Source organism: Protopterus annectens, chromosome 9.part0, assembly GCF_019279795.1.
Source record: "Protopterus annectens isolate FY-2018-M chromosome 9.part0, PAN1.0, whole genome shotgun sequence".
In the NCBI taxonomy this organism is placed as follows: domain Eukaryota; kingdom Metazoa; phylum Chordata; order Ceratodontiformes; family Protopteridae; genus Protopterus; species Protopterus annectens.
In genome coordinates, this window is record NC_056743.1 from 1,314,547,415 (window position 1) to 1,314,572,603 (window position 25,189).

At 39.1% G+C, this 25,189-nt stretch overlaps 1 protein-coding gene across 1 annotated transcript in view; it reads right to left on the reverse strand.

The window, feature by feature from the left end:
- The window catches only part of LOC122812036 (prosaposin-like), a 50,142-nt gene extending 25,691 nt beyond the window's left edge, over nucleotides 1-24,451 (reverse strand). Inside the window, exons 1-2 of the mRNA XM_044084282.1 lie at nucleotides 24,322-24,451; nucleotides 6,708-6,844 (exon numbers count right to left, since the gene is read on the reverse strand). Of these exons, the coding sequence (XP_043940217.1) occupies nucleotides 6,708-6,844; nucleotides 24,322-24,364 (180 nt within the window). The 5' untranslated portion in view covers nucleotides 24,365-24,451. The remainder of the gene's footprint in view (nucleotides 1-6,707; nucleotides 6,845-24,321) is intronic.
- Nucleotides 24,452-25,189: the final 738 nt, after the last annotated feature.

Here is a 25,189-nt window from a genome sequence, read left to right on the forward strand (position 1 = left end):
TGAGAGAAAACTGATTTAAACAAATTAACCAATAAAATGTGCAAAACTGAGCCCTGTTCCAGCAACCTTCAATCAGATGAGTTCTAATTGCATACTCCTGCCACTAGGGTGCAGAGGAGCCCTCTCCAACAAACGATGGCCTTATTTGGTGCTCAAGTTATACAAACAGAACTGGATTCACCAGGTCTGAATCTAGTCTATGCTATCAAAGTGCAACAATTTCAGAAAAAAGACATTTCAAGTAAGCAGTGAAATGTTAAAAATGCAGTTCAAAAGTGCAATATAAAATGAAAAATTCTACTTAAGTTTTGCAAAGATCATCGGTTGCCTTGGATTGATCAGATAAAAACAGCAGAGCAGTAGCTGCTCGCCACTCTGTGGAACTTTGCTAAAACAAGTGCAAACTCGTGCAAATGTGGTACTTATGTATCAAATGAGATTAAACCGATTTAAACAAATTAACCAATAAAAAGGCTCAAACCTGAGCCCTGTTCCAGCAACCTTCACTCATATAAGTTCTAACTGCACACTCCTGCCACTAGGGTGCAGGGGAACCCTCTCCAATAAAAGATGGCCTGGTTTAGTGCTGAAGTTATACAAACAGAACTAGATTCAGCAAGTCTGAATCTAGTCTATGCTACAGCAAACAAAATGCAACAGTTTCAGAAAAAACAGTTCAAATAAGCAGGTACAATGAGCCTTCAACCAGAAACTCCCAGCTCAGAAGGGCAGAGGTTACCCTCTCCTCCAACAAGAGTGAAAATAACTGGCCTGAAACCTAATTGCTTAAACCAGAACTAAGACACTTTTAAAATAACAGACACACTAAGCTTCAACCAGCAATTCCCAGCTTAGAAAAATGTAAACTACCTCTCCTGCCACAATAGTGTAGACTACAAACCATCTTAATGTAAAACAACTGGCCTGAAGCCGAAGTGCTTAAACCAAAATTAAGAGGCTTAGAATAAGTTACAATTTAATCAGGCTACAAACAAGCAGAAATAAATGCAGCAGAATAAATGCAATTGAGCATTTGTAATAACAAGCAGCAAAAGCAAAATAAAGTAATAAAGTAGGAAGAAACACAAATACAGTAAAAGCAGCTGATTAAAATGCAATTTGTAAGTTAAGGGGGAAGGGAGGAAACAGAAGATAATTCAAGGCTAAGAAAATAAGGGGGTGGGCCTTCCCAAATGATCTCTCTGTACTCAGTAGAATGAGCTGATGACATGAGACTGGGAGGAGTGTTCAAAATCAGATTTGCAGTAGGGGTGGACAAATAAAAAGCCACCAAGTAGTTGCATGGGTGGGTTGGAAAAATAAAATGCAGACAGAGATCAGCAATATTCAGGAAGAGTACAGCAATCAAGCCAAATAAGCACTCCAGCTAAGTAGAGATATTTCTAACTAAATGGGGAATGCTATTTATCAGCTCCTTCCCCTAATTAGCTGATGTAATTCACTGTTTGCAAAGGAATTCTTAGGTTCATAGGTGTGTACTAGTCTAATGGCCCTGGGGCCCTTACAAGCCTAGCCATAGGATTACCCTGGCATCGTGCCACCTGACCTTACTTCCCAGTGCCTCTGTCGAGTAGAGCCACTGGAGTTATCCAGTGGCTCTACGTTGCTAACTTTCTTCTTTGCTAACTTTTCTAAATGACCCTAGACAAAACCTCTTGAAAATCAGAACAGAAAACTTAAAACAAATGTAATACAAGAATAAGATACAAAATAGAAGTAACCAAACCTTAAATGATAAACTTCAATTCAAAATAAAATGCAGACAGAGATCAAGAATATTCAGGCAGAGATACAGCAAGCAATCTCATTCATCTCCCCATAATGAGAAAAGGCACAACTGGGGGTCGTCATCTAGACAGCCATTGGGGGGCTGCTATGCTCCACCTCTGATCCCTGCAGTGGACAATGGGTAAGGCCAGCATCCATACATTACCAGTACTGGTCATACCTTGCCCTGCTTACAGCATATGCTGCTTCACAGTTACATCTCCATTCATGTCTCAGTTGTTGCCTCCATCCTTTAAGGTGGGATAAGATAGTGTCATTAGCCCACTTCCACCCCTCAAGTACCACTGCTAGTATTCAAACTCAGGTCATCTGGGTCACAGTCATGGCTTTATTCTTGTATGCTACAGAGTCAGGTGAACATACTGAGATATTTGGTGGAGGAAATAAGAAAAACATAAAACTAGTGAAAAGAAGCATGGAATAACTTGGCCTGGCACATCAATGAACAAAATGCTACCTTCATTCAAGGCTTCTGTGGATTTAATGATAGCATGGTGGCAGCAGGGTACAGTGTTGCTTTGGTTATTTAGTTTGGTGACCCATGGAAAGCAGTGCTGTCATAATCCTAGAGGTCACGCATTTGCGTGTGTGATATAGCACTTGTACCTTAACATGCAAAGCAAAACTGGCAGAAACCAGAATGAAATATGACAAGGCAAATCATAAGTATAATTTGTTTCTTTGTTTTATATTTATTTCTGTTTGGTGGTCATGTGTCCTGATGCATAGTACTGTCTTGTTCTGGGGTGACATGGTTCCACAGACAACTTATAGTGAACTATAGGGAGCACAGAGCAAGTCCAGTGGTACAGGGCAAACATGCAGTACAGTAGTTAGCTTAATAAAATGGCACATAATAAGGCATAAAAGAAATACAGGGTAAGGCTGGAAGAAATAATCAAATGAACTGAATGTAATTATGGACCTTTGCTCAAAATTTGGGATCAAAGTTGTTATTTGTCTTTCAGCTTTTTCCCGGTAAGGGGTCGCCACAGCGGAACTCCAGTCCGCTAATGATTGGCAGTAGATTTTTTACGAAACGTCGAAGTGCCAGCTCGACGCCCAACCTTCAACGAAGGCACGCCCATTTACGCACGCATAGCTTTCGAACGCTACCTAACCGTGGAGAGGACATGCAGACTCCACACAGAAGGCACTCCCAAGCCAAGCCGAGAATCAAACGGGAGAACCTCTTGCTGTGAGGTAACAATGCTACCACTGTACCATCGCGGAAGTCAAAATTTGGGATCAAGGTATTTGGGATCAAGGTAATATTCATAAATATATTTCCAAATTAAAAATATGGAGTGACTTTAAAAGCTCATGCAGTAATGTTCAGACATATGCCAGAGTCCAAAATTATCATATGTGTCTATGTAAGTGCATGGTGGGTAGAATATTTTGCCAAGTATGGTTTTCATATTAGCCATATGGTGAATAAGATCAAGTGCCATACAGTAGAGAAAATAATAAAATAATTTTCTATTTTAAAAGGAGACTTAAAGTGAAAGCAGGAAGAGTAATTTTGTGTATTTGGTCACAAATACATTGACTTTAAATAAAACATGATAAATTAAGATTACTATTTCCTTAAGAATTAGTGGATATAGGGATCATGACTGAAACTTGGCTCTGTGATGTAAATCCTCCATTGAAACTTTAAGTTATTCTGCTTTCCACAATTATAGGAAAGGTATAAAAGGAGCAGGGATGTCAATATTTAGTAAGGATCCTCTTAGACACCAGGTATCAAAAATAATATGTGTTGCAATTCTGTGTAAGAGAATGAATACCTTAATTACTGTTTTAAAAGACCACTTTCCCCTAAGTAGGAAACAAAACCTTGAGTAGAAAAATGTAGTAATGCATGTTAACCCTAACCCTGCACCTGCCCCAACTCTAACGTGCAGCTTACCTGAAAAAGCCCTTCTCGTAACACAATCACTAAACAAGATAGCTCAGACACTCACCACAGATGCATGAGTGTGTGCCTGCGCACACATGCGCACACACACACACACACACACACACACACACACACACACACACACACACACACACACACACACATACACACACACACACACACACACACACACACACACACACATACACACACTAAATCTTCTCTTCCCCTAACTGCCACACTAACCCTAAAGCACTAACTCATATACACACACCAAATACATCCCCTTACCTAATCCTTACCCTAACATTAAAACACCCATATAGTCTAACAAAAACTCCCTGCCCATACACTTACCTTTGTCAGCCAACCAGAATTCACCTTCACCACCATTTACATAATTGCTCCATCACACAATAACAACACCACATGTGTGTGACATCAGTTCAGTGGTGTTGTTATTGAGTGTTTGCAAAAATGCTCTATCAACACCACTGTATTAACAATGCACACATCTGCTTTGCCCAACACAAATGCAACCATATATATTGATAGATATAGATATAGATTCTGATACTTGACTCATACATGACCAGTATGAGGTGAAGAACACTACTGTGAGTTGTCAGAAATATATATATATTACCTCAAAATATTTATATATTTCTGGTTTGGAAACAGCTGGAGAAACTTTTTACTTCATTTAGTTGGAGGAGTGAGGCAGAGTTAGAAATGATTACAAAATGCCATACAATGGAAATTCCTTGTAAGATAGCACCAATATAGCAATACCACATGCTTCTTTTAGATGAGATCTGCAGAAAATGTCATGATACAGCCTGGCAAATGAGGCCATTTAGGGACCTTAGGCTTATTGTGTATGTTACTGTGGTAAGAACAAGATGTCAGAATGTGGAGAATGAACACTGACCCTAGACCAGACTAACTGGAGGCAGCATGAAAGGAAGAGAAGGGGAAAGGTAACAATGTAATAGTCATCAAGCTTTAACACTGACAGGTAACAATGTAATAGTCATCAAGCTTTAACACTGACAGGTAACAATGTAATAGACATCAAGGTTTAACACTGACAGGTAACAATGTAATAGTCATCAAGCTTTAACACTGACAGGTAACAATGTAATAGTCATCAAGCTTTAACACCGACAGGTAACAATGTAATAGACATCAAGGTTTAACAATGACAGGTAACAATGTAATAGACATCAAGGTTTAACACTGACAGGTAACAATGTAATAGACATCAAGGTTTAACACTGACAGGTAACAATGTAATAGACATCAAGGTTTAACACTGACAGGTAACAATGTAATAGACATCAAGGTTTAACACTGACAGGTAACAATGTAATGGACATCGAGGTTTAACACTGACAGGTAACAATGTAATAGACATCGAGGTTTAACACTGACAGGTAACAATGTAATAGACATCAATCTTTAACACTGACAGGTAACAATGTAATAGTCATCAAGCTTTAACACCGACAGGTAACAATGTAATAGACATCAAGGTTTAACAATGACAGGTAACAATGTAATAGACATCAAGGTTTAACACTGACAGGTAACAATGTAATAGACATCAAGGTTTAACACTGACAGGTAACAATGTAATAGACATCAAGGTTTAACACTGACAGGTAACAATGTAATAGACATCAAGGTTTAACACTGACAGGTAACAATGTAATGGACATCGAGGTTTAACACTGACAGGTAACAATGTAATAGACATCGAGGTTTAACACTGACAGGTAACAATGTAATAGACATCAATCTTTAACACTGACAGGTAACAATGTAATAGGCATCAAGCTTTAACACTGACAGGTAACAATGTAATAGACATCAAGCTTTAACACTGACAGGTAACAATGTAATAGACATCAAGCTTTAACACTGACAGGTAACAATGTACTAGACATCAAGGTTTAACACTGACAGGTAACAATGTAATAGACATCAAGGTTTAACACTGACAGGTAACAATGTAATAGTCATCAAGGTTTAACACTGAAAGGTAACAATGTAATAGACATCAAGGTTTAACACTGACAGGTAACAATGTACTAGACATCAAGCTTTAACACTGACAGGTAACAATGTATTAGACATCAAGGTTTAACACTGACAGGTAACAATGTAATAGACATCAAGGTTTAACGCTGACAGGTAATGTAATAGACATCAAGGTTTAACACTGACAGGTAACAATGTAATAGACATCAAGGTTTAACACTGACAGGTAACAATGTAATAGTCATCAAGGTTTAACACTGACAGGTAACAATGTAATAGTCATCAAGCTTTAATACTGACAGGTAACAATGTAATAGACATCAAGGTTTAACACTGACAGGTAACAATGTAATAGTCATCAAGGTTTAACACTGAAAGGTAACAATGTAATAGACATCAAGGTTTAAATAGGTGGTTATAATCAAGCCAGGACAACTGGACTCATTTCCATGTTGACAGTTATGTACTATGAACTCCTGTGAGTAGATTGTTCACTGATCATATGGACCCTTGTCTTCTTTTTTTCATGGCAAGTACTCGTTACCAGACACATGCCTCATCTTCTGAAAACACTGCTTATTCTGAGCAAAGGTGAACAGTTCCGATCAAATATAGGTGAGAATCAGTGAACAGAGTGTGTGTGAATGGGAGTGAAAAAGTGTCAGAGTGATTGAGTGAGTGGGTGAGTCAGTTAATGAGTGAGTGAGTGAGTGAGTGAATGATTCAGTCAGTACATGAGTGAGTGAATGACTGAATGTGTCAGTGAGTCAGTGAGTGAGTGGGTGAGTGAATGAGTAAGTCAGTCAGTCAGTCAGTTTGCTGAACTAAGAGCCTGTGAGTTAGAGTGAGTGGTTCAATAAGGAAGTGAATTTTATTCTGCTTAATAAATAAACAGTTTCATTTCTCAGAGACAACTAGAATGATCTTTCAGAGAACTGCACAAACTTACCCATTCAGAGTCATCATCCCACATGAAGTTAGAACAGTATGAAAGTTTTCCGCACGAGGTTGCAGTGGCAACATCTTTACACCAGACTTCAGGTCCACCTGCGCATCCCTTTTCAGTCAAAACTTTGCTGGTCACAGCTCAAGAGATAAAATAAACATATTTTATGAGAACCATTTTTTTGTTATGCATTTCTTTCAAGCGCAGCCTTGAAATTGTTAAATTATTATATTGACTTCCATCTGTAGCACTCACAGGGCCTCACTTTTCTTGCTTTGTTTTATTAGCTAGTCAATTTGTTATTCTGCATTGTTGGTACTTAAGCAATGAGATAAAAAAAATTGTGAATTCTTCCATTTCCCAGTAGTCATTAATTTTAGTGAATATACTTGATAAGGCAAACAAGGGTTACAAGTTCTATAACTCTTACCCCTAAAAAGTCGATTCAGTATATACATCAGTGAGTTTTTTCAGCGGTAATGCTCTGTACACCCCAATGTTAAGGAGCGAGGGCAGCCGGAATGTGTTAGACGATATGTCATTTGTTCAGAATGGTCACAAAGCTCAGCAAGAAAACCTTGGTGATAGTATGACACTACTGTTACTCCATTATCATGACAACACATATGGAAAAAAAAAACAAGGCAGTATATCCTAAAAACTGCATTCCTTGACATTTCTAGCATTCAGGTGTGTGTATATGTGTGTTTTGGGGGCATTTTCTTTTTTTTTATTTTTATTTGGCAAGAACAAGGCAGTATATCCTAAAAACTGCATTCCTTGACATTTCTAGCATTCAGGTGTGTGTATGTGTGTTTTGGGGGCATTTTCTTTTTTTTATTTTCATTTGGCAAGAATCCAGACTGGGAATTCAGCCTGAGTCGTTAAGGAGTCTCTTTTCATCTTCCTCATTTTCTAAATACTCTTAAGATGTTCCAGTTCACAGGCTGCCTGAAATTAATCACCATTCAAGTAGCACTGCAACCTGAGTGGATTAAGTTGTTTAACTACTGACATATCTAGATATTTCACAGATGACAAGAACTAAGTTGTGGTTCTCCTAATAAACATGTATGTGTCATTATCATTGTCTGACCATTGTCACTGTATCTTCAGTTACACATTCTTAACCACAACTGGATTTTTTCAAAATGCATTGCATATACATTTCTAGATTGTTTAATATATGCATGCAAAAAGCCATGAATGGGTACTTATGATATAGATATCACCACACATGTAGGGTTTGTGAGTTACTAGCCCAAAAGGTGAGTAATACCTGTGCCATGCACACACCCAAATGACGTGAGCATCTCTATTTTTTGTATTTCTTTTTCAGTATGAATGTTATGGCTCTTAGTTTATGCATCATTGCAAACTAGTTCCTACAGACACTGTAACCACTTTGTTGATTTCTAAGGTTAGAATGTAGAAATCATGTGAAATTTTTGTATGATTTTTTTCAGAGAAGTCATTTAGAGACTCATGTCAAACTGTTATGTGCCATTGCAGAACTACATCTGCAAGTGTTGACTCTGATTTGTTTTTGTAAATCATATTTTGGATACAACTTAGATAAATTTAGTGTTATAATTGAGGTGGGGTGATTTACTGATGATATGCTGAAAATGTGAACTCAAAATTTTAGGTTTTGCTTGAATTCTGTGTATTTTTTGAAAATACTGTTTAATGAAAGTATATTGCCCATTTTATCTGGCTGGTTGTTGATTTTTTTTTAACTACATGTAATTTTTGTATGAAAATTTTCTGGATAATAATTTTAGAGACTCTTGTGCCAAATAGTTTTCTACCATTAATCATTTTCATTTGCAAATAGTATATCTTAGCTGTTTTCATAAATCCCATTTGGAATAAAGTTGCACTAATCCAATGTCATAGTCCTGGTGGTGGTTGTGACATCAAAAAGTTATTTATAAGTGTGCGGTTTGTGTGTGCGTGTATGTGTGTGTGTGTGTGTGTGTGTGTGTGTGTGTGTGTGTGTGTGTGTGTGTGTGTATATATATATATATATATATATGTATGTATATGTTTTTTTTTTAATTCTAATCTATTTTATTTTACATTTTACCTGGAATGTCTGACTGGGCCAGAGGCCCATTTTCAGCACTGGCCTGGGGAGAAAAGCTCCATTACATTTTATAAGATCACAAGTAGAAATTGTATATACATAACATGAAGATTACAGTATAGCTTATTCTGTTTCATTTTTATACAAAATTCAAATGAAAAAATATAGAAAGAGATCAAATAGACAAGTACCATATTGGCTATAGTTAGAGTAAACAGAGATACAGCATGGTGAGTTGAGCAGCATGGGAGACAACAGTCAGCAACTGCACTGGATAACTAGCTGCATCATGTATAAGAGAAAGGTTGCAAAGATAGTAGTTGGGTTGGGGGGTATGGGTCGGCGCAAGAAGTACCTGAGTAACAAGTTGGGGTGCTGCTATTCAGAGCAAGGCCAGGTCATCCTGGGATAGTGCAGGAGCACAGTCACTTATTGGTTAGGTGTTCCTTGAGGAGTAGTTTGAATTTAGAAGAGTTAGCAGTGTTGAATATATGCTGGGGTAGGGAGTTCCAGGTTTCTGCTATTTGCCTAGAGAACAGGGAATCTCTGAAACTATTGCTGACTTTAATGACTTTTAGTAAAAGCTTGTTGGATGACTGTAGGGTACGACTGGCTGAGTAAGGCTGAACTATTTTGTAATGCCAGGGCAGTTGTCTTGTTGGTGTATAATGGTGTGGGCAATTGTAAGTTGATTGAAACATAGAAAATTTGGTAATTCGATCCATTTTAGTTGGTGGAGAGCTGAGCAGTGGTGTGATCTGTTATGGAGGTTAGTAGCAAATCTAGCTCTTTTATTGTAGCAGGCCTCTAGTCTGCTTAGGTCAGATTATCTAAGGTTTGTGAAAATAGGAGAAGCATACAATAGAGTGGATAGCAGATGTGTTCTGGCTATAGACTGTCTGCAGGTATGAGTGAGGAATGGTTTGGCTCTGTACAGTGAGCCAAGTTTGACGTGAACCTTTTTAATGGCTGGGGCAATGTGTTTGTCATATTTTAGTGAGCTGTCAGTTGTTGACTCCTAGTAGCTTGGTATTTTCAACAGGTTCAATTCTGGTATTGTTAAAGAAGAGGATGATAAAAAGGAATGGGGGGTCAGATGTTCTTTTATTTGAGAATAGCATAAGTTTTGTCTTGTTTTTAAGTATGAGTTGGTTGTCAGTAAGATACTGTTCTATGTCTCTGAAGGCTTTTTGGCTTCTTTCCAGGAGTTCAGGGAATGAGGGAGCTGTGCAGATGAGTGAGGAATCATCTGTGCATTGAACAATTTTTGCTAGATGGGATGCAGTGCTGAATTTATTGGTGAAGATAGTAAAAAATAGTGGCCCAAGAATTGAGCCTTGTGGGACACCTACTGAGACAGGCAGCATGGCAGAGATCTCATTTTGCACTTGACTGCTTGCTGGTGTTCAGACAAGTAGCTGTGAAACCATGAGATGTCTGATTGGGAGAGATTTATGATGGCTAGTTCGTTGAGTAGTTTTTGATGGGATACCATGTGGAGGAAAATGGATGATATGAATTTACCATTGTTCTTCCGCTGGTTGACAGTGTCTGTAAAGCTTAAAGGAGTGGTTGTGATACTGTGTTTTGGTTTAAAACCATGCTAAGAGTTGGAGAGAAGGTTACCGTATACTAGATAGGACAGGAGTTGTGAATGTATGCATTTTTCTGGAATTTTAGCTAGGTGGCAGTTTGGCAATTGACCTGTAGTTTGATAATTCTGTGGATGTGTCTCCTTTATGCAAGGGGATGATATGAGAGATTTTCCAAAGTTTAGGGACATATTGTTCAAAGATAGAACAGTTGATGAGTAGGGAGAGTGGCTATGAGATGGAGTCTGCTGCTATTTTAAGAAATGTATTGGGAAATAGATCAGTGGCAAGTGTTGTGGGTTTTAGTTGTAGTAGGAGTTTTTTTATGAAGCCGGTCTGAATAAGTCTAATTGAAAATGAGTTGGGATGTGTGGCAGAAGTATTGGTAATAATTAGTGGAGTGTTGTTTTGTTTTTTTACTAGGGACAGTATAGAGTTTATGAAGTAAGAGTTAAATTGGGTTGCTGTGTTCTCAGTAGTATTAAGGAGGTTGGGGTGGGATTGGTGGATTGTCTTGGGTTTAAGAGTTGTTTTACGGTGGCCCAGAATTTCTGGGGAGTATTTTGATGCTTTTGCTGGACTAATGTGTAGTAAGACTTTTTGTCATTTCAGATCTGTTTTTTTGGCAAAATTTCTTAATTAGCGATAATTTTTGAGGGAAGTTGGCTTTTGGTTGATTGATAGTGTGACCAGGCTCTATTTCTCTGTTTCATGATATTTTTAGTATCTATTGTTAGCCACAGATTTGGTTTTGCTTTGATGCTCATTTTTCTAAGTGGGGCCAGGGAATTAAGAATATTGAGGAATTTGTTTTTTGAAATATTGGACTGCATTGTCAAACTGTAGATGTTTTAGAGGGTCCCAGTCTCACTGTTTTAAGAGAGAGTTGAAGGTTTGGATGGAGAAGCTTATTTTGCTGCAGATATACGTATATATAATGTTTTTGGTAGGACATATTTTCTTTCTGAGAAGATAGGTGGGCATATGGTCACTAAGAGAGTCTGGGAGGCAGCCAAAGTAAAAACATAGGGATGGCCTGTTACTGAGTATCCAATCTAGTATGGAATGTTTATTACTGTGCTTGTCAATTCTGGTAGGTGAGCAGATTATCTGAGAGAAACCAAAGAGGTTGATAAAGTTGGATTGGGTTGTCAGAGGTACAGGTGGACCATTCTAGGTAGACATCACTTAAGATAATTGTTTCCTGGTTATATGTAGAAGCAGCCCATCAAATAAGGTTTTCAATTATGGGGGTAATGTTTCTGGGGGGATATAGACTGCTATAATGATAATTCTCTTTTTAGTCTTTAGGTGGAGGCATGATACTAGTATTTCAGAGTTGGAAGGATCAGGAGGGTTGCTGTCTAAGTGTTCTAGGATAAGTATGTCCTTACAGATAATGGCTATGCCTCCATCACATTTGTGGGGCCTGTCAAGTCTGTGGATATTATATCCTTGAGTCATGAATTCCCTGTCTTTAATATGATTTTTTTAGCCAGGTTTTGGTTAGCACTTCTGTGTATGGGGAGTATAGCGAGAGGGTAGCATAAAACACATCTACTTTGTTAAGAATACTTATTAAATTCATGTTAATGATTAGGAGATCCAAGGTGTCATGTGAATGATTTTGGAAGTTTTGAAGGACAGAATTATTTTGTTGGTGGGGTGTGTGTTGCTGGAGTTCTGGGCCTGGATTTTGGTGTATGTCTCTGCTTAGACTAAGTAGTGATAAATTTAGTAGAAATAGGTGAGAGAGTTTGAGTAGCAGTTTGGCCTATTTGAATTGTAGATGTGGATCTGTCTCATTGTGAGTGCATTTAAGCATTTAAGTGTAAAGAGTTCTGTGTAGGAATTATTGTATGAAGGAATATTGAACTCAAGTTGCAGTTATTCTGCTCTTTAGTAACTTGAACTGAAGCTAGTGTGTTATTTGCTAGTAATTACAGGTGTGGGGGTAGCCACATTCTTTGATTTCCTGTCCTTGCCTTTTTAAGTGGTGCATTGTGAAATTTTTATTGCTTAAAAACCTCAGCTTTGGCCAGCTAAGAACTTGGTTATATTCAACTGGACGTATAAGAGAATTTAAGTACCTTTATCTGCACTTTTTAAAAAAAAATGCAGTATTTAATTTGATTTAAACTGTGTTGAAGGAATATTGAACTCAAGTTGCAGCTATTCTGCTCTTCAGTTATTCCCACCCACCCTCCTTATTTTTGTTTTGGTGTTAATCTTAGTGGCCTTGAAACTGCCCGCCCCTCAGCCTGCCTCTGGGCCCATCTCATTTGCTCACTCAACTGAGTGCAGTGAGATCATATTCTGATTTCAGGCACTCTTACTGTGTACAAAGAGAGCATCTGGGAAACAGACAAAAAAAAATTAAGCTTATTTCCTGCCTTTCCTGTTAAGTGGTATAGACTATTTGTAGGCTTCTGAGCCCCCAAGCCCTTCGGTGTTTGAGGGAAGCCTTCTAGCTTGTTTTTTTTTCTTATAACTAGCCAGTTTTCTAGTTTCAGCACTCAAATCTGTTTCTTTGATCTCAGCACTTGTTCAGATTAAAAAATAAATAAATAAAAAAAATAAATAAATATTTTTTTCTGCTTTTACTGTACTTGTGTTTCTACCTACTTCATTTTACTTTTGCATCATCTTAAAAATACTCAATTGTATTTATTACTGCTTGGTGTAACTCATTCTAAGCCTTTTGGTTTAAACACTTGGGCTTCGGACCAGTTGTTTTGCACTGAGAGGGTTTGTGGTCTGCACTGTTGTGGCAGAACAGGTAGCTTACATCCTTCTAGGTTGGGAACTGCTGATTGAGGGCTCAGTGTCTGTTATTCTAAAAGTGTATTAATTCTGGTTTATGCACTTGGGCTTTCAGGCCAGTTATTTTACATTAAGAGGGTTCGTGGTCTGCACTCTTGTGGGAGGAGAGGCTGGACTCTGCCCTTCTGAGCTGGGAATTTCTGGTTAAAGGCTTATAGTGCATGCATTTCTGAACTGCTTCTTACCGAAGTTGGTGCGCCTTGTTTGCTGTGGCATAGACTGGATTCGGGCCTGCTGGATCTAGCTTTGTTTGTGTAACTTGAGCACTAATCCAGACATTCTCTAAAGTATTCAATTGTATTTATTACTGCTTGGTTGTAACTTGATTAAAGTGTAGCTATCATTCTAAGTCTTTTGGATTAAGCACTTGGGCTTCAGACCAGTTGTTTTACATTAGGAAGGTTTGTGGCAAGCACTGTGGTGGCAGGACAGGTAGCTTTCATCCTTCTAAGTTGGGAACTGCTGATTGAGAGCCCAGTGTCCAAGGGTATTAGTTCTGGTTTAGGCACTTGGGCTTCAGGCCAGTTATTTTACATTAAGAAGTTTCGTGGTCTGCACTCTTGTGGGAGAAGAGGCTGGACGCTGCCCTTCTGAGCTGGGAATTTCTGGTTAAAGGTTTATAGTGCCTGAATATTTGAACTGTATCTTACTGAAATTGGTACACCTTGTTTGCTCTAGCATAGACTAGATCCAGGCCTGCTGAATCTAGCTTTGTTTATATGCTTGTTGTTTGTTTGCTTGTTATTTCCCTGGAAGCTAATTCCACCTAATACACGGCTTCTCAGCACTTCTGTGGATCACTAGTGATATCTGCATTGCTTACTGTACTAGTTCCTTGTTTCACTTGAAAGAAAGTTACTGTTTGTCGTTTTTGCATTTAGTTACTTGTAACACATTGCACTCAAGTTACCTGGCACTTGCTCACTATAGCAATTATATAAGTCAGCACTAAAAATTTAAAGCACTACACCCTCACTCCCCACTGGCCCGTGTTTTCAATTATTAAGGAATTCCCAATATTATTCTAGCATGTCCAAAGGTCAGTTGTCAATCTCCTCTCCGGTCCAGCTGGTGAATCTGGGAATCTTGAGGCAATGTTATAACTGCCTCATGTACACAGACAACCCTCTCCTCCTCCCACATAACACAAATACTTGCGAGAGATGCAGCTATTTAGCCAAACTGGAGGCTGAGCTCTCTCAACTCAGGACTGGCAAGACCAGACAGGAGGAGAAGGCAACTACACACACCACAAAACCAGCCTCACATAATGCTACCACACCACTGAATCAAACACATAAACACACAAAGACATACTCGGAGGCTCTGAGTAAAAATTTACCTAAACAGCAGAGGCCTCCAAAGCAGACACCCAAACAACTGCTACCTCAAGACACCCCACAAGCAACACATAAACCACAAAAGCAGTGTGCAAAGCAGTCACAGCCCTTAAGGCCAAATACAACACCAAACATACTTGTCATAGGTGACTCCATAGTCAGACACACTGACGTCCCACTCACCAGGCTGAACAAGGAGAGGGTCACAGTAAGCTGCCTATCGGGCGCTAGAATCCGCCACATAACACAAGCACTCTGGTCACTCCATGGCAAGTACAAATATGACACAGTCATTGTCCATGCTGGTGTGAACGACCTGAGACGTACCTCCCTGGACTACATGAAAAGAGACATAGAGGAGCTCTCTGATTATGTAGCTCAGGCAGGTATGACCCTGACCCTGACATGCCACAATATAGAGACAAGATGATCAGCTTTAACAATTGGCTTAATGTCTGGTGTCATTCAAAGGGGATCCAGTGTCTGTCTGCCTGGGATGACATACTTGACAAGCCACGCTGCTTCGCAAGGGACGGCTTGCACCTGTCACCCCTGGGATTCCGGATATTGGCTAAGGCTCTTGCCACCCCCATAGTGCCTTTTTTAGGCAAGGCTCAAATTCTAAACCTACCACCCTAGAAAACAAAAATGGAAAGAAACTGAGGGTAATGCTGCTCAATGCCAGAAGTCTAAATCTCAAAATGCACGCACTTGAGGCCCTTCTCAGCATGGAGAACATTGATGTCTGTGCTGTAACTGAAACCTGGTTCAAGGCTCCTGAGAGCACCCCGGCACTATTAGGTTTTACCTCATATCATGCGTTCCGACCCCAAATCCCGGACCACACCACAAAAGGAGGGTGTATCCATATTCATAAAGGATACCCACACCTCCAGGTTGGTGGCAACGCAAAGCTTGAAACCATCCAGGTGCAACTAACCATAGGCAAAACTGCTCTACAAATTGTAGCATGCTACAGGCCACCCTCTCAAACTCAGGAACCCCACACAGCCTTCCTGAAGACACTGGAGGGTATAAATGTATCTCCAAACACCATCATATTGGGTGACTTCAACTACCCGAATATAGACTGGGAACATTACTCAAGCCCTAACTTTCTAGCCCAACGGTTCCTGGAGTTCATAAATTCAAATGCCATGGAACAGCTAGTCACTGTTCCCACGAGAGGAGAAAATATACTAGATCTCATTATCACAAACATGGGGACAAAATGCTCCACACGAAGTATATCCCTCATTGGTGAGATCTGATCATAAACTAATCTCACTGGAAATCCACATCCGCCCCCACCCCAAACAAAAGACCACAGTGAAGAACTTCTCTAAAGCAAACTTCACACTACTCAAGACTGGTGTGGTATCCTTCAAGGCCCCTGAGCCAGTGGAAACCACAACCAAAGCTGCGGAAGCCCTTACAAATGCCTTCTATGAACACCTCCAGGACTGCATGGATCAGGCAATCCCAAATAAAACCAAGACTCTTTCCACAAAGGGCAAACGTCCAGTCTGGTGGACCCCAGCCATTAACAAACTTTAGAATAAGAGGAGAAAGCTATTACATGATAGAACAAAATCCATAAAAGGGAAGTCACCCCTGATCATTATTAGTAAAAAAATACGAGCACTCATAAAATCAACTAAGGCCAATTTTGAGAGAAAAATTGCCATGGATTCAAAGGACAATCATAAGGCCTTTTTCAGCTATGTTAGGAACCTGGGTGGAAACTCCCAGATATGCTCAGAATTAGTCCAAAATGATACAAAAATCACTGAACCCACAGACATTGCCAACATACTGGCAGACAGGTTCAGTGCAAACTTCACCCCTCTCCCCTAAAGGAGAGATAACTATCCCAGCAGAGTGTAGCCTCCCAGACATCTCAAATGCGCAGGTGAAAGCTGCTCTCTCTAAAGCTAAAAACACAGCATCAATGGGACCGGATGGTGTCCTCGGCTGTGTGCTACACAAGCTAAATGAGGAATTAAACCCGCACATAAGGCAGCTGTTTAATCTCAGCCTTACCACAGGATATGTGCCCAAGGAGTGGCGTACGGCAACTGTGGTCCCACTCTACAAAGGCAGTGCCTCTACAGACCCTGGTAATTACCGCCCCATAAGCTTAACAAGTCTAGTCTGCAAAGCTATGGAAAGGATCATAATGGAGCTCATAAACAAAGATATAGGGGACTTGCAGACATTGGACCCGACCCAGTTCGGCTTCATCAAGGGCAGATCATGCCTTTTGAACTTGGTCGACTTTTTCGAAACAGTCACCAAGGCCATTGATGAGGGAAAGGCAGTCCATACAGCCTACCTTGACCTTGCAAAGGCCTTCGAGTACAATACCCCACTCGGGTATTGTAGAAAAACTTACCAGCTTAAATGTAAACCCATATGTCACAAGATGGGTTGCAAACTGGCTTAAGGACAGAACCCACAGGGTTAGAGTTGCTGGCGCTATGTCAGACTCCATGCCGGTCACAAGTGGTGTCCCACAGGGCTCGGTCCTTGGCCCCCTATTGTTCGGCATCTACTTCTCAGAAGTACAGACCAACATGGGAGGACTTTGGCTGGCAAGGTTTGCAGATGACTGCAAACTGGGCGCCATAGTGGAAAGTGCATCGGACACGGATATCCTTCAGAAGGGACTCACAGAAACAGATAGCTGGTGCCAGAGCCATGGCCTGAAGTTAAACGCCAAAAAATGTATAGTCATACCCTTCGGGAAAAACAAGGTAACCCCAAGCTACCATATAGGTGGCAATCCACTAAGCACAGAAGAGGTTATCAGGGACCTGGGGACCCAGGTTGATAGTGGCCTTTCTTTTGACACTCACATTGCTAAAGTGGTTAGAAAGACCTTCTACATTGCCCACCTGATCATGAAGGGATTCACATCCAGATCTAGTGAGGTCATTGTTCCCCTGTACTCTTCACTTAGACCAATGATCGAGTACAATGTCCCATTCGGGATGTATCTCACCCGACATCTGCAGCAATTGGAGAGACCCCAAACGTTCCTCACCAAAAGGATAAAGGGACTCCAAAATCTGCCATATGCTGCCAGATTGAAGAAACTCCAGCTCTATTCAGTTGCATACCGTCTGCTCAGAGGTGACATGTGCCTGACATACAAGGCCATGTCCAACCCGGAATTAATGGACATGCTCCACCTCAAAAAATCCAAATCCACCAAAACCACTAGAGCAAGCGACTTAAACCTTAGCACGGATATAAATAGGACATGCTGGAGGGATAGATTTATCACTCAGAGACTCCCTATGCTGTAGAATAAAATCCCGATCCATGTGAGGCAGAGCACCTCGCTGGCTCTGTTCAAGAGAAATCTTGACCTGTAGATGGGAGATCGTAGGTTTATCCCGGGAATCATCTCTGTGTCACTGCTGGACAGAGGCACAACAAACTAATGGGCACAGTATTTTTTCATATAAGGGGTGGCGTAAGCCACAAAAATTTGGGCTAGGCTTATAAATGCCTTAGGGCAGATAGCCTAGTATAAACCTATGAACCTATATACTGTCTGTGGGGATGTTGCTTGTTGGAGGGCTTGTTGGTTTTGTAGGGCATAAATATAAGTGATTTGAAGATTATGGGTGGAGGTAATTAGGTAGGTTGAGGTAAGTAGGCTAAGCAGAAGTGTGTATGAGAAGCATGTTATGTATAACAAGAGCAGGATTGCTGGTGAGAAAGTTTTGAGATGGTAGGTGTGAGTTGAATTTAAAGTGAAAGATTATAGTAGAGATGTAGAGTAATTGGTATTATAGAGAATATGAGAGTAGATGAGTTTCATTCTATAGTGAGAAGGGTTTGGGTGATGTAACTGTATGATGGAAAAAAGGATGTAATTATCCTTACCTATAAGTTTAGGTATAGTGGGGGTGGGTGGGAAATGGGAGTAGGTTAGGGGAGCAGAGTGAGCTAGAGTGCAGTGAGGGTGAACGGAGTGGATTGAGCCACAAAGCAACTATACAGAATGATAGAAACAATCAGTTGCCTCTGCTATCCAGGTCAGTCAAAAATAATGTCTCTTTGTACAAACTGTTACTATCAATTTGTAATGGTGATTAGCCAGATTGTTACCAAAAAGAAAAAGACATGCCTGCTTTAGAATAGAAGCCAAAGAAGCATGGTAATCTGTGAATTTGAAGAGGTGTTTAATGAGAATTACATAGGCCACTAACTGATGGGGAAGGGGGTCCAGTAGTGTGCACACCCTGATTTAGGTTTATCCAGATATATTTAAGAGAAGAAAAATTAATTTCATATATGTACTGCCCAGTTGCCAGCAGACTATCAGTGTCCTGCATTTTAGTGGCCCTTTCATCCCTCACATGGTGAGAGATGTTCCTAGCCCATTTGTTCCCTATGATGTGACAGCCAGCCTTGAAGTAATCATCCTAAAAGCCTTTAGGGCATTTTTGATATGCTACCTAATCACAGATCCTGGTAGTAACATAGGCTGTGTTCCACTACTGGGTGAATTTCTGTGCCCTTGATACAGAGGCATCTCCCTCCCTGACATGCGTCTGCAATGGCTACAATACTGGTTTGGACAGTCACACCCACATCCCTCCTGTAGATCAGAATGTGTGACACACCTTAAAAAAGCATTCCAGTCAGTGGGCACGTGCATATACATACTGAACATGTGCAAGCAATTGTGCCATTTTGAGTGAGCAGCCAGAAAGACAGCATGCATGTGGGTTGTCAGTTAGACAGCTTGTTTAAGTTCAATGCTCCTGCTATTCATCCTGATGTGTTTGTATATAATAAACTACTTATACAAACACCCAAGCCTCATTGTCTTCTTGCACATAAGATGAGTAACACCTCCCACCTGGAGCCTGTTCTCTCTATTGGAGAACCAGGTCATTACAGGAGAAAAGCTACCACAACCCTCCATCCCAAGTGATCATGCCAGTGCAAGTCTTATGTCACTCACCCTCCCCTCCTCATCTCTACCATCTTCCTAAGCCGCTAATTGATATTGAGTCATCCAGGTCACAGTCAGAGATTGATCCTACTGTGTCACACAGCTGACACATCAAAATGTTAATTTTGGTAGAGATATGGTCATTTGTTTAAACTAATGTTAAAAAAGAGCATGTTTTATTTATGAACTTCAGTTTTTGTTGTTTTTAGTACTTCCTGCATTATTATTCTTTATTTATTATTCTTTGAAAAAAAAATATGCAGAAGTTAACTGCAGTGTCTTCTTTCTCTCTAGGTTAGAATTAGTGTTAAGAGAAGTAGTGGCTGCCGGTAAGGTTTTAATGGCTATGAGGAAGAATGTATCTTTGAATGTGAAGTCTAGGTGGCCTCCACTCACTTTTTCCTGTGACTGGAGCACATTTGATGCACAGGTACCTAGCAAGTCAATTGGTCAGTTTTCCTTGTTCATTTTATAAATATCATCATTATGCTATACTGAATGAAAAATCAGACTGCATTTGGATACTTATTTTAAGTTTGCTTAAACCATATTACATGGCATTAATGATAGAAATTAAAGAATGGTGGTAGTTTATGCATCACTGTTCATTAATTCTGAACCTCACTTCAGTTTAGAAAGCATAAAGATACTTATAATGTACTGAATATTTATTTATATCACAAAACATTGACCTTTGCACATACAGCAAGGTTTTCCATGGTAAGCTTGAGACTTGATAATGTGAGTCCCAAAACTAAAACAATGTAAGTGTGATTCAGGAGAATTAACAGTAAACTTCAAAAGTTATTGTTATACATTAAAAGAACGTTTTGTAAAGGAGCAGCCCACTTGGACCTACTGAAGTGGGTGGCAATAGCACTGTACCCTCACTATTCATATTGTCTAACATTGAGATGCTAAAAGGGAATTCTCCAAGATACAGAAATTTAAGACAGTATCTAGTTCCCTGTAATTGCACAATGTTTGCATTTCTGAGAGTTATACCTGTCAACATCAGATTTAAAATTTAAAACTTTTGCATTGTATTCTCTTACTAGTGCAGCCTTATAGCTGTACTTTAAAAAAAAACATTCTTTACATATACCTAAATTCTACATTGCAGTATAAACAGTCTAATATTACTATTACCACACCATTTACTATTAAATGTTGAATCCAACTTTAAAACTTAAAAGTATTTTCCTTCAGATATGTATTTTGGTTATTGGATATGTCCTCATCGTACAAATACAAAGGGAACAATGCATCATCATCCCAGTTACTGAAAAAACACACACACACTGCAAGCACAGGTGATCGCATATTCAGAAATAACCTCACACAAGAAAACAGTAATGCTTCTGGTCAACACACATCAACTGAAACTTCTCAGCCAAAAAACATGCATTATCTATGTGACCCCATGTCCTCTGGTACTACTTCTGAAATCACACTGAAACAACGAAAGAAAATCGACACTATGAAATATTTCTGTTTTCTTTTCTCCATATTTGTAGAGTCTCCACATCAGCAAACCAACAGTAAAAAAGTACTATGTAGTGATTCAGATTTGTTATCAACAGCAGTACTCAGCAAGAGCAACATTAAGTAAGATGGCTCAGATTCAACGGCTTTTAATAAGCAGTTCGATGATCAGGTGCTCTGCTCCTGTGTACTTATTCCTATGTGGATAATAATCGAGCTTGTACTAAAAAGACATAATGCTGTGTGAACAATGGAATTATTGTAAATGTTTCTGAGCCATCCATAAGCTGAAGTTATCTGTAAAGGTTTTAAGGGACAAAACAAAAAAACAAACAAGTAAATAAATGACAACAACTGGGTGGCCAACAGTGACTCAAGGAATGCAACAATCCACCCAAAAAAACTAATAAATAACACAAACAGCCATTTGAGAATGTTTACATAAGTAGGATGGTTGGAACAACATCCAATATGTGGTATAAATTTTAAGTGGTGATTCATATCAGCCAAAAGGCCTTGTCAGAGGAGATGAATGAATTGTGACGTATGGATCCTATTTTTATCCTCAGTGACTGACACACTGACCAGTAAGCAAGCTGGACAAAATCAATTGCTTGACTAAGTGAAAGGAAACAACCAGTTATGTTTTATAGTGGTAAAGACACTGAATCACACAAACCACCAAAATTATATATTCTTTTCACTACAGTGTCATAAAACTTGGAGAAAGTACCTGTCTGTTTTCTAAGATTCTGATGCCCCGAAGTGTAACTAGTCTGTGAGCTTCCAATGCTCAACCCTATAATTCTTTACCCAGTAACCACTTATCATTTTAATAATCAAGATTAGAATGTAATAGTTTTGTTATAGGGAATAAAAAACATAAATAGAAATTATTGTGTATCAATGCAGAATATAGCTAATATTTATACTGAGTATTTTAGAGAAACCAGAGTTAGCAGGTGAGGAGGATTATTAGGCCGAGGTTGTCCACACTGCTTCCAAGAATGCTCACCAGGACCTTCAGTCTTATGTTTTCCTCATAGTAATTATGTCTCTCAGTTATCTTAAAACTTGTTTATTTAATGAGTCGCTAATAGATTAAGTGGCCTGGTCCTTGTAGACCTTTTTCAACTACAGCCTATGCTACAATGGCAAGGGCAAAGATAGAGGCTTTGCCCCCTACATAACCTACTAATACATGCTGCTGACTCTCTTCATAACCCTGCTTCTGCCTGTAACATCAGCACTATACCTTACCTTAGGAAAAACCTTCTCCATAACACTACAACCAAAGAAGGCACTCAGACACAAGATAGGTACACAAGCACTCACACAACACTAACCTATTATCTTCCATATCCCTTACTCTAACCTTAGCCCATAAATACTGTCACACATGTGAGCACACAGACACACACACACACACACACACACACACACACACACACACACTGAAATACAAACACACACTTTCCATTTTGTTGGTTTATTGCTTATAACACTGAAAATATATTGTTTTTTTATTTGAAAAAATGATTTAGAAAAGAAAATGAAAAGGAAAAAGAAAACAGCTTAAAGGAAAGAAGAGGGGGTAACAGTGTGATTCTGTGCATATCAAATTTAACTATCATTATTTTTTATTTATTGCTATAATTAATAATAATTTTCATGAATGACCATAACCATTTCACACCATAAGTACATTTATCAAGAATCATACCTGATTTATACCAACATTTTGCATCTGGGTACACTCTTGGAGTGGGTATTAACTTATTTTGCATGAATATTATTTAATGTCTTAAATAATCATCAGAAGTAACAGTGGAAACATAAGAACTAAAATTAACCACTCGAATAAGGCTGGGGAAAAACTTGTTTGGTTACAAAGCACCATGTTGGCAGAATGATTAGGACTATACAAGAGAAATTTGTAGAGAATAACCTGGGAACTTAGACAAAGCTGAGTATAGAGGAAACTGACAAATGGCTGCAGACTGTGAAATGCAACAGGATGCTTAGGAGACCTACTGGGTGTATGTAATTCAGAAACCAAATCATTGGCACAAATCAAAAGAGACCCTATCCTGTATATGAAATATATATCATAATTAGTCACTGGATCATTTCTTTATAAGCAATCAGTACTGTAAGGAGTTTGAGGTCTTGATACAGTATGCTTGAGAGAATAGTCCATGACTTATTAATATATATTGCCATTTTTGTTTTACCACTAGTGCATGCAAGCCAGGGGAAAATAATATTTTCTTAACCTAAGGCCTTAAAAGTTTGCACTCTGTGCCTTATAAAGAAATTAAGTAGACATCTTCAAAGTGAAAATCTGCAAATGAATTTTAGGCCTGAAAGGAGCAGATATCTGAAGATATGGAAAAGCAAAACTCTGTGTCAATGAGAGGTTTAATTTTCCAATGAAACATTACTCATTCAAAAACATACAAGTGCTGAAGCAGAATGGTAAAAATGAAGGGACATAATGTTTTATTACCTTTTTAATGAGCTATTCACATACACGGTTATAAAGTGTAAAACATCAGTATATCACCTTCAATACACATTCTGCTGTTTTTTTTTTGTTGTTTTTTTTTTTGGGGGGGGGCAATTCTGCCTAATGTAAGCCATGCAGACATCTAATGCTGCTGTCTCTGTCACAACCCATCTCCATTAACGCTCTGTCACACACACACACACACACACGAATTTATATGCAGACACACGCACACACACACACACACACACACACACACACACACACACACACACACACATATTTTTTATCTCACAATCACTACAGAAAATGCACCACAGAGACGTAGTTTATCTGAACCAAACAACTATAGTGAACATTTCATTTTCCAATGAGTCCTGCTGCCAAGCATCTCTTCAACAAGGAAAACCTGTCACACATGCCACAGATCACCAGAATGTTGCCAGCTAATTAACATACATTTTCAAGATATATTTATTTGTGTTTATATTTCTGTACTTCAAGCCAGATACAAGTGGTGAATTCACATGCATTGGTTTATCATCCATCTTCCTCATCATTTGCCTAAGGAACTTAAAAGACTAAGCTTGAATTTACTGAACTACACTGTAAATCCAAACTGTTCAGCTTGCAGACTATCTACATTTTGCATTTATATCAGACACTAGTATTAAAAATAATGTTACCTCAAAAAAGCTTTTAGCACTGTGAAGAAATTTTGCATCAAACATCTACTGACTCAGCACTGAATTATGTATATCCAAATTCTTGCATTAGGTAGCAACTAAAGATAATATATATTACCTGAAATTACACAGAGACCTGCAAAGAAGTGTAGAAACGCCATGCTGCCTCAAGGAAGTGAAGTGCTGTGTGGGATCTTTCCTGCACTCTTCTTTTATAACAGACAGAAGCCCAAAACACAGACAATTGGCATAAGTAATTACCATAGATGACAGAGCTGTAAACCACAAACAGAAACAATGTGTAACTGTTTGCATTCAAAACTCAATTGTCCTAGATCTGCATAAATGTATGATGTGGTTTTCTATTTACCTCCCTCTGTTCATTTCTGAGAAATGCACAGCTAAATTCATGATGAGTTTATTTGGTGAGTTATTATTTGAACTTGAACCCTTTTCCGGTATAACTCCTATAATGTTTATAGAGTCAGGGGATATGATTTATGAACAGCAGTACCTGAAGCAGATACTTGAAGGAGATCATGATCATACAAGTAAATAACCCCACTCTGAACCTGAATGCCTTCCAAGATAATGCTATATGTTATATGTTTACTATATATTTGTCACGCATGCATAACCTGCAACATTTTCATATTTTTCATATTTCCCTAGATTAACATCAAATAAGATGACAGATAAAATCTGCAGATGCACATCTGCTTGACATACTGGTTAACCTCAGGCCCTGCAAATAGAACCACCCAGGTACACATTACATCATCACGTGCTGGCACACTGGCACACTTCACTCCATTATGATCCCTGTAGCGGCTTCTCACTCTCCATTAGAAGGTACATCACTGACATCACAGTCTGAGCTAAGTGATCTTGGATATGATTTACTTATCATCAGTAAACATGCTCTCTGGCAAGTGTTGTCAATTCTTTAGTGACAGGCATCATATTGCATAGGATTAGGATTTTCC